Source organism: Choristoneura fumiferana, chromosome 13, assembly GCF_025370935.1.
Source record: "Choristoneura fumiferana chromosome 13, NRCan_CFum_1, whole genome shotgun sequence".
NCBI classification, from domain to species: domain Eukaryota; kingdom Metazoa; phylum Arthropoda; class Insecta; order Lepidoptera; family Tortricidae; genus Choristoneura; species Choristoneura fumiferana.
The window spans coordinates 8,755,974-8,777,504 of NC_133484.1; the positions used below are offsets into that span (position 1 = coordinate 8,755,974).

The 21,531-nt window shown below is 35.1% G+C and overlaps 3 protein-coding genes and 1 pseudogene across 6 annotated transcripts in view; all 4 read right to left on the minus strand.

The window, feature by feature from the left end:
• Positions 1–21,531, minus strand: part of GstD11 (Glutathione S transferase D11) — a 30,469-nt gene that overhangs the window by 2,262 nt on the left and 6,676 nt on the right. The window contains exons 1-4 of one of the 4 annotated variants that reach the window (XM_074096177.1): positions 4,385–4,519; positions 3,845–3,949; positions 1,195–1,375; positions 673–731 (exon numbers count right to left, since the gene is read on the minus strand). In XM_074096177.1, coding sequence (XP_073952278.1) covers positions 673–731; positions 1,195–1,375; positions 3,845–3,894 — 290 coding nt within the window. In that variant the 5' untranslated portion in view covers positions 3,895–3,949; positions 4,385–4,519. Of the gene's footprint in view, positions 1–672; positions 732–1,194; positions 1,376–3,844; positions 3,950–4,191; positions 4,520–21,531 lie in introns of those variants that run through there. The other 3 variants (XM_074096176.1, XM_074096178.1, XM_074096175.1) reach the window with 3 other exon arrangements.
• On the minus strand, positions 9,548–10,892 carry LOC141434361 (uncharacterized; annotated as a pseudogene).
• On the minus strand, positions 16,094–17,554 carry LOC141434362 (uncharacterized). The gene is made up of 3 exons (XM_074096771.1): positions 17,391–17,554; positions 17,189–17,305; positions 16,094–16,631 (listed from the first exon to the last, which is right to left on the minus strand). Exons 1-3 carry the CDS (start codon positions 17,475–17,477, stop codon positions 16,377–16,379), a joined length of 459 nt encoding a protein of 152 aa, XP_073952872.1. The 5' UTR covers positions 17,478–17,554; the 3' UTR covers positions 16,094–16,376.
• Positions 20,201–21,441, minus strand: LOC141434363 (uncharacterized). Its single transcript, XM_074096774.1, has 3 exons — positions 21,273–21,441; positions 21,030–21,185; positions 20,201–20,580 (listed from the first exon to the last, which is right to left on the minus strand). Exons 1-3 carry the CDS (start codon positions 21,372–21,374, stop codon positions 20,347–20,349), a joined length of 492 nt encoding a protein of 163 aa, XP_073952875.1. The 5' UTR covers positions 21,375–21,441; the 3' UTR covers positions 20,201–20,346.

The window sequence follows — 21,531 nt, forward strand, 5'->3', positions numbered from 1 at the left end:
GTAGGAATTCCATATACATCGTAGTCTTTATTTACGTTGCATTATAAACAAGCGTGCCAAATTTCATGTGTCTATCTAACCCAGAGGACGAAATTTCAAGATTTTATCCCGATCCCGTGGGAATATAATATACCTATATATAAAATATATAATAAATATAAAAGTAGCTTATGTGTTACAAAATACAAAAATACGATTTCAAGCTCAGTTAATGCTGGGCTATAGAATGCGCTAAATCATTTGTTGAAATTAGTCCGATAAAATTTGCAAATTAAATCGCGAACTCAATGTGTGGGAAAATAATTGCATATCTGACTACTCGTAATTTCAACAAATGAGTAAATACATTTCACTAAGCTATCCAGCATTAACTGAGCTTGAAACGCTAATTTTTTATCACGTTTAAAATTTCACCCTATACAATATTGCTTGTTTGTTGAGTGTTAGCCTAAATTGATGTATAGATTTCTCCCAATTAGGTATACTGTAGAGCTGATATTTCTTTTTATTTGTTTTTGATTTTTTTTACATTTTGATTATTCTATCTTTATAGGATATAATAAATTTAAATAGATGTACTTTTAATTTATCAATTTTCGTTGGATTCTTTTCGGTTATACTTATATTATGATGAAGAAGATCATTTTGGCTATTTGTTCAAGCAGTTCTTACCTTTCCCATAATATGAACCCATTGTCATCCATTGTCGGTATTGTGTGCTGCGGATTCATCTGTCAACAAAGGGTCAATTTTAAATAATATATAAGAAAAACTAACGGGTCTCGCGCGCCGAGGGTTCCGTACAAGTTTTTAGGTACGTATATCAAAATAATTAAAATTGTATTATATTGTTAACTTTTATTATCTATGAATTTCAAAGGAAAGATCCGACATATTTAGGTAATATAACATGTGTATGTAATAAACGTTATCACTAAATTTTAAGTTCATAGGTTCATTTAAAGTAAAAAAAACTCTTCTGTGCCTACAGTTACAGTACAGTCTTATTTTACTCAATGAACTCTAAATAACGATACCCCACTCGATGCGGTAGACTAAAAATATTTAAAAATAATGAAAGTATGTGAAGGCATTCTTTAGCTTAGCAGATAAAAGCATGCGATGACATCTTTTAGCAGCTGAAAACATGTAACAGCATACTCTGCCTAGCTTTATAGCCAATCGGAATGTTACCTTGAGGTATTCGGGAGTCATGTGCTGTCCTTCCAAAATGTTAGTCAGTTCCAGGTCCAATTCAAGACCCAGTACCTTAGCCAGTAACATAACTGACCGGCAAGGTGGCGACGGTGGCAGATAGTACAGCTTTATAGGCTGTGCTGGCATTCTGCTACTTTTGGAGCGAGCTGCTGCGTTACTGTAAAATTACAAAGATAAGCATCGAATATTGACATCAAGTTTTTTCCCTGAACTACCTAAGTATCTACAAGTGGAAATATGTAGGTACTATCGCTTTAAAAATGGCGCCTAGTATTGTATTCATACCAGTATTGCGAGACGCAGAAATGGAGATGAGACTTTGCGTAACGTTTTTTTTTACTAATGTAAGTACATGTTTAGTATGTAAAGCAAACAAAGCTCTAGTAGGGTAATTAATACCCTACCATAAAGTTCTGAGTATGAGACTTAAATAAGTTTTAGTTAAAAAAAAATACAAGTTTCTTCGCTGATTGCACTTTTTGTTAATTATACTTGCATTGTCATCTAAACTATACATCCGTGCCAAGTTTTAAGTCGATGTCACTAACCGTTAAAGAGAACGTCCATCCTGCGGAGACGATCCTGGCCTAACCACCAAAATTGCACTTCTTGGTATCGGCATCGAACTTACATAAGTAGGTACATATGCGTTAATATCATTTCAATCGAATACCAGGAAGTAGTTGAAAAATGGTTTACAAATTTTATATAACAATATACATAGGTACTACGAATTTTGTAAGTTAAATAAACGCTTCTTACAACAGGTTATCAATGACATAGGGTCATATAATAGAACGCTGTTGGGTTGCGTTGTTTACCCAAATCTTGGCGCTTTACATAAGTAAACACGTTATCGCTTTATTACGATAAAACGAATAATATAAAGGATGAATGTAAGTAATGTTTAACTTATAAATAGGTACGTGAGCGTAAAAAAGGGTTAGTTAGGCAGATGTGTCAATGCTGATATTAACTTTAAAGCAATTTTGCGTATAATTCGTGATAATTACCTACCAATACATATGAACTAACTTAGAGACACTTAGCTGAGGTTCGTATAACGTTACTGGAGAAAAAATGGAATATTTAAAAACCAATTATAATAATCCAGCTTATTTACGTCCCACTGCAGGGCAGAGGCCTTCTCTTGAAATGACGGAGCTTTGGCTCTAAAAATGTATAATTTACACAACTTTAAATGAAAATTTTAAAATAATCGTTAATAAGGTCATGATCTATCTTCAATAGAATAGTACTGATGATGAGTTTGTACCTACGTGTAATTCTAGGTCATTTTTGTCGAACCTGAACAATGAAAAAATATGTGTATGTAAAAAGAATAGCTTATTGTTTTTATAAGAAAACGATGGCACAATAGTTATGTTCATTCCAATCGTAATAATTCTATTATGACGACCTGAATAATAGGTTACTGAATGAAATTTATAGTGTGCGAAACAGAAGCCAAATATTATGAATAAGTGACCAAATATTCTATGACTAGCTTTTGCCCGCGGCTCTACCCGCGTGGTATTCGGTTATCGCGCGCTGTTCCCTCGGGAACTGTGCATTTTTCCGGGATAAAAAGTAGCCTATGTCACTCTCGGGCCCATAAACTATCACGTCGATCCGTCGCTCCGTTACGGCGTGAAAGACGGACAACATACACACCAACACACACTTTCGCATTTATAATATTAGTATAAGGGGCTGTTTCACCATCCATTGATTAGCGTTAACCGACGGTTAAATGGCCGCAAGCCGCGGTGGCAAGCCGTGGTGGCCTAGTGGTTTGACCTATCGCCTCTCATGCAGAGGGTCGTGGGTTCAAACCCCGGCTCGCACCTCTGAGTTTTTCGATATTCATGTGCGGAGTTACATTTGAAATTTACCACGAGCTTTGCGGTGAAGGAAAACATCGTGAGGAAACCTGCACAAACCTGCGAAGCAATTCAATGGTGCGTGTGAAGTTCCCAATCCGCACTGGGCCCGCGTGGGAACTATGGCCCAAGCCCTCTTGTTCTGAGAGGAGGCCTCTGCCCAGCAGTGGGACGTATATAGGCTGGGATGGGATGATGATGACGGTTAAATGTGATGCCGTCTCCGTCTATTCGAACAAAACAAAAAGAGACGGCATCACACCTAACCGCCAGTTAATGCTAATCAATGGATGGTGAAACAGCCCCTAAGTATATAGATTTCTGAGTTTGAATATGAGCAGATTATTAATGGTGTTAATAAAAGGGTTGTAATGTTGTAATGAATGCAGCTTCTTTAAATACATTTCCATAGGTGACTATTTTTTTTGTATTTCGAAATTTTATTATTGTACCTACATATAACACATGAAATTATTAATTAAGTTAATTCCATCAGACTCATTATAGGAAAGTTATACTTAGTCATAGTATAGATAATTTAGTATAACTTAACTTGAAATTATAAGTTTAAGTTTATTATTAAAAATGTTATATCTAGTTTAATTGTTTTGTGACCCTTAAAAATTAATATCTACAGTGTAACTTTAGTATATAGATTAGCGAAATGAACAACCAATGAATGATTAAAGTTAAATTTGTTATTTTCCCGAAACCTCAATGTTGAAACAAAATTTGAGACTCACCCATTCGCACAAATAATAAAAAGATACGCAATAATGGCGTAGCGTTTCATTGTAACTGTTGCGTTGAATTTAACTTAAAGAAGTATGAATTCCGGGAATAATCAGCTAAATTATAAAAAGAAAAAAGCAGTTTATTTACAATTCAGCTACATATTTTCTAAGGCACAAAGTTTTGTAGCGCAAATAACAAAGAACGACAAAAACGATAAACATGGCCTAAAAAGGTGGTATTCTTTATATGAATTTAAAGTCAAACCAATCCACCATGTAAACAAAAAATATAATAGAATCCATGTAACTATTCAATTCCACTATTACGATCAAGGTTGTGTTGGTACGCAACTCACTTTGCTGATTGTATTTTTTGCGCGGTCGTTTTGTCCATACACTGCCCCAGTTTGACCTTATTTAGATTCAAGTTTGTAAAAATAATTTCTAAATCTCTTTATCTTTTCAGTAGTCGCGAACCCATTAAAATTTTAAAATTAATGCGTATTTTTGCATATAGTATGAATTTGAATAAATGTTTTATTCATGCGCCTTTAAACAAATAGAGAGACCATCCAACTGAAGTGAAAACTAAGCAAAGTGCCTTTATATGATGACAGAAAATAAAAATCGCGCCGCACCAGTGCACAGGGGCTTAGTGTTGACAACTGATTTATGCTACTAAAGGCTGAAAGTACCGTGTGTGTACTTGTATGTTATGGTTATGAGCACCATAGTAACGATGGGCGGGAAAGAATATTGCCTCGTCACCGTGATCAACACGCAACCGCGGAAAGTTCTCGGCTGATAGTTCACCATTGAATTCCAACTACCGATTGCATTAAGAAACGTATTTGTCTGGAGTTAGAGATGATTATACATTGGCGTGTAAGCTTTCTTAGTATGATTTCAGTCTGTACACTAGTCGTAATGGCATCTAATAATTTTAATCTATCCTAATAGGACCATGACCTAAATGTTAAATTAACAGAATACTCCTGTCTATAGAGTACCTACTCTATACCTCTCCCTAAACCTCTACTCTACCTAAATTAATACTTAGTCACATTACTCACACAAAAATATATTTATAGATCTAAAACTAAATGCCTGACTTGCCTTGTCTGATAATTTAAATAATAATCATAATATTAAAATGGTATAAGTACACGTACACAATATGTACTTGTGAGTCTATATTTTGTGAAATGCAATTTAGAAGTTGCTTTTAATATCGGGGATAGCGCAAATTTAGTTAACTTGCAATGTTTATTCCAAATTCGTAGAATTATTAAAACAAATATGATATTGATATGATATTAAAATCATCCCCTGTAAAACTACACGTACTTAGTGCAGTGCAGATACACGGTATTTATCCAGATAACCAGCACTATCCCCGACGAAAGTCGAATATCAGATTCCTTCCTTAGGTATAAATATGACAAGAGATTACCTACTTAAAAATTTCAACCAGGTTCGGTTCCCCGTCATGTCTGACGTTTTTTTTAAATAGTTTTTTTTTTATTCGACTGGATGGCAAACGAGCAAGTGGGTCTCCTGGTGGTAAGAGATCACCACCGCCCATAAACATCTGCAACAGCATTGCCAACCTAGAGGCCTAAGATGGGATACTTCACGTGCCAGTAATTTCACCGGCTGTCTTACTCTCCACGCCGAAACACAACAGTGCAAGCATGCTGCTTCACGGCAGGATTAGCGAGCGAGATGGTGGTAGCAATCCGGGCGGACCTTGCAAGGTCCTACCACCTGCAAGCCGCTTACTACATATGCCGCTTTTGTTAAATCTAAAATCGACACCATGGTTCCTAAGAACAGATTTCGGTATCTCTCATAGTTTCCAACTTCTCCATATTGACCCATTTGGATTGATCCCCCTGTAGGTATAATGGGTAAATTTAAAGTTTACTAGCTCTGAATGAAAAAAAAATATTTTCGCGAGTTTGTTTAGAGAAAAATCTTTCAAAGACAGAATCTGCATCACTATAGAAAATTATCATCTGCATTTCTTTTAAAAGATTGTTCTCAATAAGAAAGATAGAAATGACATTGCTTGCCATTATGTTAAGGTTCTAACTGATGATGCCTCAACTTGGCCATGTAGATATCTAAAAAACATCAATATTAGTTTAATTCAGTTGGAAGAGCTTCAAATGGGTGTATCTACTTACCATCAGAAGCACCCTTAAAATAAATAAAAAATAAACAATGGACGAGCACACGAGGTATTTCCGTTGCTGACACTCAGCTATCTTCACAGGGACAACGACTTATTTCAATGCAAAAACACGTCACGAATAAATGCAGCACAATGATATCATCTCGAGTAGGTCACATTCTAGGTGACTCATAGAGATAAACTTCGTTTATGACAAGAAAAAACCGTTTTTATTTTTATTTAGACAATACTTTTCTTCACTTTTATGTGAGCGAGGATAATTTTTGGGATTTTGCAAATTGTAGACATGGGAATTAAACTAATGCAAAAAGATTTATATCGAACAGATATGCTACAACGATGTACGTAAATACGTACGTATTTTTAAATAACAGGTTGTTGTAAATTGACGTACTTACCTCTGTAACACACAATTACAAATATTGCAGGGAGCATTAGGTACAGCTAATGTGTCATTCCATCAAGGTCTTTTAGTTTGCTTTTAAGTAAGTACATAATTTACTTCATGTTTATAATGGAATATTCCTCTTCAATAAATATTTTTTTATTTGTAATAGTGCGGGTATACTGATGAATTTGGTTAAGAAATGTTATTGTAATTAGCGGGGTATTCAGAGTAATTGCCTAGCTCTAAATAATCTGCTAATCACGTACGAGACTGATAGTCAAATTACAAATAATTCACTATTGTCTCAGTGTCAAAATTAGTAACTACTAAAATACTTAACATTAACAGAATATATGCGGATATGAGTAAAATAAGATAAGATGTGTTTGCGAGTGTTTATTTACAGTTTGAAAATTAGTGTAACTTGCTTGATATGTAATTCAACATACAACATCACATGTGGTGTCCTATTAAAACCCTCAATGTTATCTAGTATATTTTTTTCTAGTAGGTATAAGAAAGAAAGTAGAGAAGAGTAAAACGTTTCAATGAATATGTAAAGCCGCACGAAAATGACTATTTAATCACTCATAATGTATAAAAACTTTTATTTGTTATAAAATATTGTAAAGCAATATTATATCACAAAAAATGGCACTGGAATTCACTTATCATCTAAAACTTCAACCGTTGAGGCACTGCTAGCATTGTCGGTATCCTTTACTTTGTCCGTGTCACCGGTAGCTTCGTTTTCATTGCAAATATTCGTCGGCTGATGAGCTTCATTTGTCCCATCATATAAATCAGTCTTAATTGAATTAATCCTTTCCCGTGGCTCCACTTCCTTTTCTGTTTCACTTTGACTAATTTTCATTTTTTTGCTCTTCGAGTTGCCCATTTTGCGTCTGATATACAACGGTTCACGTTCAGCAATGGATCAATGTTGACACTGGGATGAGCACGCCTTGTAGAGAGATATAAATCAAGATAACCCAATCTTTGTTATTATAAATACTCTAGGTAATGCCCGTTTATTTGACGATAAGAACACCCCCAATCGCACAAAGGGAATGCTAAAATGCAACTGACTTCAGGTTATTTTACGCGAACATATATGTCGAGACTATTCTAAGATAAGGTGGCAATGACTTACATTGCCCGCATGTTTTATGTACCGGATATCAGTAGGTCATTTGAATACAAAGAAATTTTCCTTCATGTTACAAATGCATAAGAACACGCATGAACTCCAACATTTAACCATAATTATACTAAAATAATTTATCACGTATACTGTAGTTTCAATGGAGGTTTCTTGTATATTGACACGTTGTCGTTGTAAGACAACATTTGTGTAAATAGTGACAACTCGTTAAGGATAAATTCAAATGTTTTGCATGAAGTCACGATTGGAAGCAGCATTAATGTGTGTCAGTGATAAAACTATTCCACTTGGTTAATCACAAAATGTTAGACACAGTGACGCATCAACCATAAACCTTTTATCTCTAGCTAACAAAGTGATATGCACGGAATGAAAACAAAAAAGTATGCATCAATAAAGAAGCATTTTTAAAGTCATCAAAGGGTTTTGCTACGGGTTGTTCAAGAAATAATCTTTTGTTAGATATGTTGACGAGTTCATACCTTTATAAAATAAAAATTCCATTCAAAATTGTGTAGGTATGTATGTACTTTATTTACCTATCCTCGCTCCGCTCAGCTGTTTCCACCAGAGATATGCTGTGCGAGGATGGGTAAGTGAAGCGTTTCTATTGGTTCGTGAAAAACACATTCCTCGCAACACATCCTAGCACATTATTGGTGGAAACGCTAATTAAGTGCCATTCAAGTCAAATTCAATTAACACTATTATTATGTATTTATATCCATAGTACAAACTTAGCTTAGTTTGGGACTAGGTCAATTGGTGTCAAGTGTTCCATGCATGCAAAGTTAGATTAGTTTCAAAATTAAGTAATATGACTCAAACTACAATTTGTAAACCGAATAATTCCGCTAATAAGGCGTACGTAATTAAAACGGGGCCAGTACTTCCGTTTTTTTTCCTTTTTAACTAATAAACCATTTCATTTCATTTCATTTCATTTCAAACCCTTACAATGCCGTGATATTATTTAATGACAAATATTTATATAGAAACACTTCCATAATGATCCGTCATATCTGAAACATGGAACAATTGACATGGAGTGAATGCGTATCGTACAGCCATCAAAAACACCAACCAATGTAAGGTTTGACACTCATCATCATAGAAACTTAATGTCATTTTATTCGGGCATGCCACCACACTAGCTCTATATTAAACGTTAACTAGTATACTTTTGTGCTACTAATAAATATAAAATATAATTATTCAATATAAATTGACACTTGTCCCAAACTAAGCAAAGCTTGTACTATGTATACTAGGCAACGGATAAACACACTTATATAGATAGATACATACTTAAATACATATTAAACATCAAAGACCCGAGAACAAGCATTCGTATTATTCATATAAATATCTGCCCCGGCCGGGAATCGAACCCGGTACCTCAAACTTCGTAGTCAGGCTCTCTAACCACTTGACCATCCGGTCGTCAACATGAAATTCGCCTTGTGTGTTTGACATAATATATGCAATGCAGAGTTTGGCGTTATTTAAATAAATTCTTACAAATATAGTTAATTGTTTTGAACAAAATCAATTTAAATTAATTTCTTCGATAATAAAGTAAAATAATGTGTTGTGATTTTTTCATTTAAATTAATTATCTAGATTATAATAAAAAACCTATTTGGCACCTACTACTACTAACATTCATCTTTTATTTAAAAGCCCAACTAATCTATCTAGTTAAGAATAAAACTCATTTAGATAAATTCAAAATAACAAATGGAAGATTACTCAGTTATTTACAATAACAATTCAACGAAAAATTTAGCCCAACTAATCTATCTAGTTAAGAATAAAACTCATTTAGATAAATTCAAAATAACAAATGAAAGATTACTCAGTTATTTACAATAACAATTCAACAAAAAATTTAGTTAGGTATCTTGTCAGTCATTCGTAAATAGATAAATTTTACCCAACTCTGATGCAACATTAATAATAATAATAATAATTTATTTTTCGACCAACTTGGATCGTTGAGTTAGTAATACAATTGAATAAAACTTATGCTAGTGTTAGTTAAGACATACAGAAGGACAACTACAAACAATACATAACAATACATCACTAACACAACATTTAGGTATTGCGCCGCACGTGTAGTTGACAGCAGTGGTTAACGTACGGGCAATCCAGTCTGTCGGCTATCATGCGCAGGACACTGTTGGCGCTAACCCTGACTCTGCTGGCCAGAGATGCGCATCGTTTCCGCATTATGGCGTAAAAACAAACCACCCGCGCCTCCGCGAACATCCCCGAAGCGCTGCAGAATCGCGGTAGCCCCATCAGCATCCTGAACGCGTTATTATATTGAATACGCAGAGCGTTATACTGCTTCTGCGTGTAGTTTTCCCACAGGCTGCTTGTGTAAAAAGTTGTACAGTAAGCTTAAAATAAAGTGATCTTTACGTCGTTCGAGCAGTAAGCAAACCTGCGGGCTATCATATTAGCTCTTACAGACAACGCTCTGCGTTCACGCTCCACATCGGCATCGTCCTTAAGGTCAGATGTAACTAAATGTCCTAGGTATTTGAATTGGTTCACCATACGAAGTGGTAAACCATTTAGCTTTATTGGTGGGACAGTCAGGGGATATTTGCTCTTACCTCTAAAAACCATGCACTCCGTTTTATTAACATTATACACAAGACCCTGGTCAGTCGCATATCTTTCACATATTATGCGAATAAGCTTATTCAACCCACAGACGGAGGCGCTCAGCAGCACCATGTCATCCGCGTAGCTTTAGTTGTTAACGCACACTCCATTAACATGACATCCGACATGTGTGCTGCTGAGCTCCTCGATCAGTGAGTTCACATATATATTGAAAAGGCTGACCTGATTGTGGTACCAAAATTGAAATATTTTATTAATTTCAGTAGGCAAGCTAACGTCTCCTAGTTTTTTCCACAAGATGTCATAATGTACCAGGTCAAATGCCTTGGATAGATCCATAAAGCAACTATATAATAGATGTTTGTCGGTCCGTAAAGTACCTGACAGTCTGCTTCAAACCCAAAATCGCACTTTCTGTAGAGAGGCCGGGTCTAAACCCGAACTGGTTGTCGTGCAGCTTTAGGTTTTTGTTTAGTTGGGTGTTAAGCAAACTGTCCAGCACCTTAGCGACTATGGTGGCGAGGGAAATAGGCCTATAGTTATTTATGTCACTAACGTCACCAGTTTTATTCTTCACGATTTGAACCACCACGGTCCTCATCATGTCGGCAGGTAAGTAAGAGTGCCCTTTACAAAATGTATAGAACATTGCGAGGACTCGCGTTAAATGAGGCCCGGCATGACGAAGATGTTTTCCACCAGAGTGCCGGTACCAGTACCGGGAGATTTTCCACCAGACATAGATTTAATTGCATTCTTAACATCGTTAGCTGTAAACAAGATATTCATCTCCCTTCCACTGAGTCCAGCATCACACGGATTTGCTTGTGATGGTCCCAAAGGCGATTTCACCGCAAAATGGGTCCTAAACAAGTCGGCTATACGCCCACTTCCGCTTACGCCATTGACGCTCACAGGCAGACCCGGCCTACGGTTCAATCTGTTTGTGGACTTCCAAAAATTACGAAAGTCTCTCCTGGAATGGTGTGACGCCAGAATGTCCATCTTAATTTGCTCTGCGTGTTTTTGACACCATTTCAAGCGAGACCTAAAAATTCGTCGGCTTTCACACATCTCTTTGTAAACACGGCCCGATGTAGGTTCACCGTACCACTGCCACAATTGAAACCTCTCCCTGGCCCGCCCGTGAGCCTCACCCACGTGCTTATTCCAACCCACTACAGGTTCTCTCTTTTTGTATCTACAGATCATACTAGAACTGACCACGGCCGATTCACTTAACCCACATATAATTTTCTTATATAACATATCAATTACACTATGATGGTCACAGTTTGTACACATATTATTACAACAAATACGAAACACATCTGGAAAATTAATGAAATCCACTAAGTATGAATAGTTTCTGGGAATTCCCATGGAAATATATAAAATTCCTAGAATTTCAATTCAACTACTGAATCTAATGTTTTACACGTTATTGAACAACAATGTCTTTATTTCAGATGACACTCAAATTATTTTTCTTAGCTCTCCTCGCCTGCATGATTACTTTATGGCGCAAAATTAGATGTCTGGAAATCCGTCAGTAAAGTATTAATTAATAAGATAAATCCTAACAATTGTGAGTCGGACTCCCGCATTGAGGGTTCCGTATAAGTTTTTAGGTATCTTTCTGCCAAGTTTCTCGCCGCGCATTCTTCTTGCCAATGATGGTCTTTCTGTAAGCACCGGCAGTATAAAAAGAGACAAATAAAAGAGCCTTTTGCTAACAGAATAAACATTTTTGTTCTTTTTTTATTTCAGGCAGCAGTGATGTTAATATCGAACGTAGCCATATGGATCGCACAAAACTGCTCGGCGATAGTTGGTGCAGCACTTTTTTTCCAAATGTATAAGAGTATACCTACTCTATCCAATAAAATAAGAATTATCAAAATCGGACTACTCTGTAAAAAGTTATGCATGGTCATACATTACAATCAGTGAGTGAACAATCAATCATTCCTGGTTTTCTTACCCTTACTTAGGGTTAGAATTTTTCTTCTAAATTTATATGGGACTACCTTGGAGGTATACCCTTCCAATAAAAAAAGAATAATCAAAATCGGACTACTCTGTAAAAAAATTATGCGTGGTCAAACATAAAAAAATATCAATATCGTCGATTAAAAACGAAGAGTATCCAGAAGAACTAAGTTATGCGGCTAAACAATTAGAAAATAGTGCTGCCAAATTATAGCCTTTAGTTATTTTGTTCTGTCTGCACTGTGTATGTACTAAAGTTTTTTTAGTGCTATAAATTTTAGTTTTTAGTTGTTTAGCTCTGTCATGGTCTATTAATTTATTAAATGAAAATAATCCTAGTTTTACCCTCGATATATAATATAATGTAAATTATTTCTTTAATTTAAATTTGTTAGGGTCAAATAGGTAAAGAAACAGGGGGATGGTTAAAGTAGCAATATAGTAAAATCAGTTAGACAAGCTCTTACTTGACTTGGTTACAATCAATTAGAAGTAGAATAGTATAGTAGGTGTACATTGTGTTTTAATGGCGGTAAACAAGAAATTACGAACGAGGGTCGTAATTCCAGTATCACCCGCGTAACGTAGAATGTTGTTTCATCAGATTTATGACATGGTTAGAAAACAAACAATATTATTTCGAAAATTGTCAATTCCGATTGTTTTTTAACGGATGGCAGGCTATTGTTCCTCAGCATAATACAAAAATGTTTCGTTTAAAAACGTATATCCTTATATAACACAAAGGTTACATACAGCCAGCGCACACGGCCCAATGTGTTAAAAAATATTGAAATATCTTTATGTAACAATTAATAAAATATATTATTAATGATTACTAAATAAATATGAATGTAAATTACAAACAAATTACAATAAATTTTCTTTGTAAAAATATTTAAAATTTTACGCAATACGGCTTCAGGGTAGGCTATTTTGAGTTAAAGCGTAAAACCCCCTTGCTTAAAACTGAACCTGGCCTATCTAAATATAGACTCCTGTATAAGAGCAACGTTTAAGTATTTCTAAACCACATGAGGTGCACATGAGCTAGAGACTTGAAACTATTATAGGCAGTCATATTCTGGGTCATGTTGTTTAGATAGATAGAAGATAAAACCGTTTTTAAACGATCGTGTTAGTATAAGTTAGACATCTGAGTGCTAGTCTCTGTCCCAGTAGTTGCCATCTTTAGGAGCTGTTTCACCATCCATTGATTAGTGTTAACTGGCGGTTAGGTGTGATGCCGTCTCTATTTGTTTTGTTCGAATAGACGGAGAGGCATCACATTTAACCGTCGGTTATCACTAATCAATGGATGTTGAAACAGCCCCTTAATGTTATAACATTAGCAGTAGATGTGACGACAGAAGTGTATCGTCTATGTATGAGCATTAACATGTGAAACACATTACGTTAATATTTAGGTACTGTATAGTACCGTTTCAATTATATAGTCGTTATCTGTAGTTGTGTGTGGAAGTACTTAATTACATAACATAATACATAGTGTCATCTAGAATACACCGGATGTGTGGTGTTAGGTACCTACGTCTGATAACTACATAATACTTTGGATAATAATATTATAAAATACGTAGGTATTATTTTTGTAGTGTTTGTGTAAACCAGTGTTTTTCAATCTGTGGGTCGCGACCCCCTGGGTTATTCAATTAATACAAATAATTGTAAGTGGAGCTAAGCAGGGGGCCGCCAAATATTTTTCAGACCCCGCGTGCTGAAATAGTTTGAAATACACTGGTGTAAACATTGCGCGAGCCAATTTGTAGATATAGATTTTTGACAAGAAATGACCCGATTTCAAAAAAGAACATGGAAAATGAAAAAAGCGAAAAACTGTATTTTTTTATTGAAAGGTGTAGGTAATAATGCGCTATCACAGAAATATACCTACTAAAAATATGTTTATTTTTAATGCTCAATTTGAAGTTGGCGTTAAGCTCCATAAGAAGTATATAACGTAAGAGACAATGTCCACTACTGCTGTCTTGTACCGAGCTTGAGGAGTCTGTTATTGATTCAACCATTTCCGTTTATTTATTTTATTTCCTTACAGTATTCCAGACATAATCTGTCGCACTGCAACAATTCATTACTTTTTTCAGCCCGTTAATGACACAATCAAGTGGTTGTAGTTTATTTAGGTAGGTATACTCGGTTTACATAGGTATTTAACAAAATGTAAACAAACTTCAGCTGCCAGATTTGGTACATTCAACGATTTTAAACATTTTACTTATCTATCATTTGTTTGAATTACATACATCAAACTAGACTAGTGTATTTCAATTCAGCAAATGTAAATTTTTATATAGTTTAATGGGGGAATTTAAATATTTAAGACACCAATTGACATTGTTTTGTTTACATTTAGTTAAATACTTATCCAAGCCAAGTATAAGTACGTCTTGTTTTGAAACTTTTAATAATGGACATATTATTATCTACATACCTACTTATTTATAAACGTATGTTAAGCTTATGCTAACTTAACAGTCGTTAGTCATCACCTACGATATTTTGATTTGTCATTGACAAACTTTTTATGAATGACCGGATTAATCATGAGACAGGTCGATTCGCAAGAGCTGGCACGAAAAAAAATAATGAGTTTGGTTCTGAAAGTACCTACATATCTGTGTATTACCTATTTGAATACGTGTAATGTGTACGTATAATGTGTTTCAGCGTGATAAGTCCTGTTTGTGGTAATTTGACTATGATTGAAAATCGCGAAAGTTTAAAACATTATTATAAAATATCATGCATACCTATGTCATTTTCCTACAAACATCTGTGACATTACTTTCGTTCGATCCATTCATGCCAGCTCTTGTGAGTCAACCTGTAGGTATGTATTAAATTACTACGAGTACCTATGTACGGCTATTTTTAATCTTCAGAAAGGTAGGGTCATACTGTTACGAACGTTTTGTCCTTCTTATTAACCCCTAGCGAAAAAAGTAGGGTGTTATAAGATATGGTAAGATAGGTCCTGTGACACCATACCGCCCAAGCTGCTGAACCCATTTAAGAATAATAAGAATAAGAAATCTTTACAATGTTTTAGACTATCGCGGTCAATACTAATTTTATGATTTAAATTCGCCATGATCACGGTGCATGGTGATCATGGCGTATGCAACTGTGCCGAAATATCGATCTTCTCAAAAATCAATGTACGCGAAACAAAACCCTAATTTAAATCATTAAAAAAATAAGAAATCTTTATTTCGGATAAGGAACCTAATAGGTACAAACATTTCTATTTAGTTGGTTGCGATGACTTGATTTATTCGCTTCATTCATTCAAACCGTTTTAATGGAATAATTAGTAGACAGTGTCATGAAAATTTATAATAATAAGATGGGACATTTGACACCAATTTACCTAGTCCCAAACTAAGCAAAGCTTGTACCATCAGCCAAATATGTGGTCTACCACCCTAAAGCTGATATAATCGTTTGCATGTCATAAAATAATAATGCCAATAGACGTGTCTATCAACTTGAAAGTTCGACTTTAGCGACATATTCATTTGCTAGGAACTTGTTTAAAATTTGATAGACCACTTATTTGGCTGATGGTACCTACATGGATACTACTTAGGCAATGGATAAACATACTAGGTATATAGATAAATACAAACATAAAATATTATAATGTTCATTAAAGTCCTGGTACGAATAACTATGATATATGATAGATTAGCTTTAACTATATTTCATATTAAAGTCCTGGTACGAATACCTATGTATATATTTTAGCTTTTATATATATTTTATGTATATACTTTTTAAGCATTGGATTCACAACATTTTTTAAGGGATAATTTATAATAATGAGCAATAATGTACGTAATAAATTAATTTATTTTAATAAATTAAATAAATAAATTAATAATAATAATAATAATAATGAATTATATCTAGCGTTGACACCTCTATATCACAGGGCATATAAATTACTTCTCTTAATTTATTGAATCCGGCGTTTTGCGTCAGATGGTGGTGATTGTTGGGTTTGTGTATGATGGTGTGTGTGTTCTTACAGCATGGAGGCGGAGGAGCTGTACACACATTTGCTGTAAGTATAAACGTAGCTATCGTCGCGGGTGAGCCAATTAATCGTCTATATTTAATTACTTCTTTTCTTCCTCTGTGCATATTTTTCCATCGCAGTGACAAGGAACTGTTCAGCTTGTTCCAATCGTTCGGGCGTTGCCAAACTCCTGAACTGAGCCATCGAATCCACTGGTACATACTGTTCGTAGTTGAAGTTGCACTTGTCTGTCAGTTTACAAAAGCCAAAAGTGACGAGAAGACTAAGACCTATGACGAGTGAGTTGGATACTAGCCACTCGATTATGTTCACGGCGATCTGAAGTGCTGTCTGTGAACAAAAATTAATGTTTGAATATTACCGTCCACAATAGACTGCGTGGCGTAAATATTTTAAGAAGGATATCAGTGAAATAGTTAACAGATTTTTAAAGACTTTAGTTCTGGCCTTAGGTGATCTTAGGTTTCTTGGAGGACTACGGAACGGAACAAATAATACTAGAAATATCAATTCAAAAAGATGATGCACCCGGCGGATCGGTACTTGTAGTGAAAATTTTTGACGATGTATTTAAGTAATAGTTAAGTTCGTTAAAAGTTTTAGTTGTTAATAATTATTTATTTGATGTTTCTATTCATATCTATCTATCCATATAAATAAAAATGAATCGCCGAAATGTATGTACGCTCATAACTTGCGAACGACGGCACCGAATTGGATAATTATTTTTTGTTGTGTTCCTTATTGTCAGGACAAGGTTTGTGCTAAACAAAATTAAATAAGAGTTCCTAGTTGACTACGGAACCCTAAAAAAAGATTGGAACGGGGCGAAGCCGCGGGCAACAGCTAGTATTTAATACAAGTAAATGACATGATGGTCAACTTACGGATTTGAAATCGATAACAGAACCGAGGAGATCCAATATAGTTGTAGGTTCGAATCTTGCAACAGCCACGTCTTCCGTCGACTCAGTGTCAAGTAGATCTGACAAGAATCCAAATCCCTAAAAATAACAAATTTTAGAACACCATAAGTACATACAATGATATATATTTATACTTTTTAGATATTAATCAAATTTTACTCACCTTAACCGAACGAGCAGATTTTTCTGGCACTGGATCAGCTAATACTAGTACAAGAAAAAGGCAAGCGATAAATATTTTACCCAACATTTTTAAGTTTTAGATTAATTCCTTAAATGTGGAGAAGTGACAAGTAGACCAATGTTTTGGCGAATGATAAGTTTTAGCTTGTTCTTTTACTATTTAAGTGAAAATCGGCCATTAGCTTTCATTAGGGGTTTAACCTGCAATTAACAAAACAAGAATCGTTACCTACCTACACAGGGTGATCTTTTTACGTCATATAAAAATACCATACTTAAATTCTGAATGAAATAATTAAGTAAATTAGGTATTTCTGAAAGTAAAAATCTTAACTTTTCGTGACCAAGAAACTTGGATAATATACATTTCATTCAATTTACATTTTTTTCTTAGATTTTGCTGCGGTACATTCATGCTCTGTTGAATTAATTCACAAATCTCTAAATGAAATGTCACTTACCTACTCTTTCATATTATATTAAAATGTATTGTCTGCGTTAGCTCAGTTAGAAACATTCATTTGGTATTACATAAAAAACTTCATACTGTATTTGGGGATTATTTTACGAGTATAATTAATTTTATACAATTAATTAATCCATAATAGTCAATTGAATTTGCGTAGGTACTTAGAACGTCATCATAGGCGATTTGTAATTTTGAAGTGATTAACCAAAAGGGTGGTCATTATTATTATTTATTAGGTACGTTGGTTGTCATATATTCTCTGATAAAAAAACGTCCGACACTTGAAAAAAAATTAAAACTCTAAAAAAGTCTAATATAATTATATATACACATTTAATGGTCCTTGCACCTAATACCATAGTAATATTTTTTAATAAAAGCTCCCGATATTTCGATTAATCCACTAGCGTTGTGATAACGGGAAGACCCAAGGCCTTAATTATAGTCTAAGCACTCAGAATCACAATTGTCTTCATGTCTTCTTTCTGTCGCTCGCACAGATATAGATACACATATCTGTGGTCGCACGATGGTGAATACGATTGCGAGCGCAGGTGCGCTAGGCGGTACGGCCTCAGATCACTAGCCGTGATCACGATACAGCTACGAGTAGATGTGTCAAAATATAGAGCACATATCAAAGTTAATCTCGGTCTGCATCCCTTTAAACACGTCTGTTTGTTTTTCACTCTTTATTGTACAAAAAAGGAAATACGATTACACAAAAAGTGCAAACTACAAAGGCGGACCCTATCCCTGATGAAATTTCTGCCAGTCAACCTTTATGTAGTAGAGAGGAGCAAATAATAAATATGTCTACTGAATTTTAAGAGCGTAACTATTAAATACACTCATTCAATTCTTCATGACGAGATCTTTAATTCTTCCTTCTCCTTCCAAATGTGAGTAGTAGGTACTCGCGCACTGAGAGGGTTCCGAATATCGCTAAATAACAGGAAAAATAAAATACTTCTGACAAAATATCTGTAGAGGTTCGTAAACATACATACATACGCTCGAAAAGAAACATTATTACCAAATTTTAAGTTCATGTCAATGGAAAATGAAAAAAAATTGTAAAAAAAGCTCACTTTGGTGGCATCTCATTCCTTTGATTTTTATCATTCTTTCGCACTCGCGTGCGCAACCCTAAAATATGTAATAGGTATCTAGTTAAAGTTATAATATGGTACCTAACCTAATAGTTTGATCTACAGCCCTTGCGAAGAGAAGAGATTCAATCTGCACTGTGACCGCGTTGAAACTGCAGCCCAAACCCACTCATTATGAGAGGAGGCCTGTGTTCTGCACTAGAAACTAGAACGTACTCGTAGGTATAGGCCGACGATCTGGTTAAAAAACTCTACAAAGGCTATGCGCTAAGATAGGCAGAGAGACAAATAGAAGCCTTAGATAAATATTACGGGACACTTGACACCCATTGACCTAGTCCCAAACTAAGAAAAGCTTTTACTATGGATACTAGGCAACGGATAATAAACATACTTATATACACGCATACTTAAATACATATTAAACATCCAAGACCCGAGAATAAACTTTCGTATTACCTATTCATACAAATTCTGTCCCGGCCGGGAATCGAACCCGGGACTTTAAGCCTCGTAGTAGGCTCTCTAATCTAACCACTTGTCGTCGTTTATACGAAATGTTTTACGATATGCGTACCTATGGAATGTAGTCATTTCTCAACCTCCAAAACCTCGTGGGGAATACGATATTTGACTATTTTGTATATGTTTTCTAAATTAAAACTACACTATGCCTGTTATCGGATAGAGAAACAATTTTAAAGCTACCTTTAAATAACAAAGTTATAAAGGTTTGAAAGTCATGATTAGACAGAGAAAGACAGACTTGCATGTGACGTCACACGCAAGTAGCGCCATACTTGCTGCATAGAGAAAAGCGTTTGAGAAAGAGACAGGAATATAGATTTTTCAAAAAATCACTATAAATCCAATTTTCAACCAATTTAAGTTTTCTCTTTGCTAAACAGCACTGTCTGTATATCTATATTTTCATAATAATATTAAGATATGGCAAATTCAGGAGTTATCAAATAGGTACCGTAATTTCCGCACTTGTATCAAATTAAATAACCATTCTTCGACCTGTTGCACAAATAGTTTATGTGCTTGTGCATTTTAAGGAAGGTGCCTATTATAATCTTTTAGGTTAGGTAGGTAAGGTAGATACCTAACTTTGTATAAAACTAAAAAGACTGTTCAATAAATTATTTAATAATTTAATAAATTTAAATTAAATACAGTCCTTAATCTAATGACTGTAAGTAAGTATGCTACACTTCGTATATCCACGACTTTACGCGAGTTGTGGGCACCCAATTGATGCAAGTGGCTAGTGGCCATTCATTGTGATGTTCTAAGGCTGAGGCCTTTGTTTTGCAGTGCATCTTCTGGCTGATGATGATGATGATGATGAATCACTGCATGGCATTATATTTTCGAATGGCCTTTTCCACGAATTCGGTCGCTCTCTTTATTCTCTGAGGGGTAGCCAACGAACGGATTTCCCTTTTCAATTGGAGAAGTGTGGCCCCTTGGCTGCATAAGGAGGTTAGCTTACAGATGCTCAGAGCTGCGGCGGATCCCAAAATCAGTGCCGAAAAGTTCTTAATGAGAAACGACAGTGCTAACTTTACGCAAGCTATAGCATGCTGAAAAAAAAACATTGCAATTAATTTAAAATTTTATTTAAGGCAAAGCAAGTACCTACTTTAAGACGTTATTTTTATACATAGTCAACCAATTTTATTCGTGAACGAACTTTGAACTTTTTCTCAATCAACATTATCCCTTCGGGTGTCAGCATCATAGTAATTTATGTAAAACTGACTGTCACATGCCGCGGCCATTTTGCATAAATTACCGTTCAGTGTCATGACCGCTCGCGGGTGGTTTTCGCGAATTCACAAATCGCATTCATTACAGCCAAATTAAGATGATATTCCTATTGGAGGTCAGTGATGATAAGTCATTCAGTACATTTTTTTTCGGGTGGACTGTTGCTGTGAGCCTCGGATGGCTTTTACAGCTTACCGGAGGGAGGGCGAGCAGCCCGACGGGCAGCTCAGCATATTTAGTACAAGTTTAAAAAAATACTTACCGACGCAACTGTCGCAATAAGGCTCGTATTGGATGATACTAGTTCAGGTTTTGGATTTTCAGGCTCTACCAAAGCGAGATACGATGGACTGGTCTCTAACTTCAACGGACGACCTTTGTATCCATCTCGGTAATAATACGGCATAGGTGAAATCTCCTGTAAGACAAACAAAAATGAAATAATCTGATAGAAATATCAATGAATTATCTAATGAAAAGTGAATAAGTATGAAAAGTAACTTACATTAGGTGTAGTGTCGTATTCCATTCCATTGCCAAGATATTTGTAGTTTGTAGCAGCAGCAATGGCCAGGATAGTGAAAACAACTATTACAAATTTCAGCATGTTGAGCGTTTTTTTATTTAGGTAGTATTATGTAAGTTTCGGTTCACTGCTTGGTCGTAAAGTGACGTTTTTGTGTTTTGTGGTGTCCTTATATAAATACTCGAATATTAATTTTTAATAGGGGTTAGTGATTAGTACATTAATATCCGCTCATTAC

Excerpts from the sequence above, each read along its gene's own strand:
- LOC141434363 (XM_074096774.1), bottom strand. The coding sequence starts at position 21,374 with ATGCTGAAATTTGTAATAGTTGTTTTCACTATCCTGGCCATTGCTGCT. Across the intron at positions 21,186-21,272 it reads AATACGACACTACACCTAAT|GAGATTTCACCTATGCCGTA; the intron begins GTAAGTTACTTT and ends TTTGTCTTACAG. Across the intron at positions 20,581-21,029 it reads TTATTGCGACAGTTGCGTCG|CATGCTATAGCTTGCGTAAA; the intron begins GTAAGTATTTTT and ends TTTTTTTTTCAG.
- LOC141434362 (XM_074096771.1), bottom strand. The coding sequence starts at position 17,477 with ATGTTGGGTAAAATATTTATCGCTTGCCTTTTTCTTGTACTAGTATTA. Across the intron at positions 17,306-17,390 it reads AATCTGCTCGTTCGGTTAAG|GGATTTGGATTCTTGTCAGA; the intron begins GTGAGTAAAATT and ends TGTTATTTTTAG. Across the intron at positions 16,632-17,188 it reads CTGTTATCGATTTCAAATCC|ACAGCACTTCAGATCGCCGT; the intron begins GTAAGTTGACCA and ends TTTTGTTCACAG.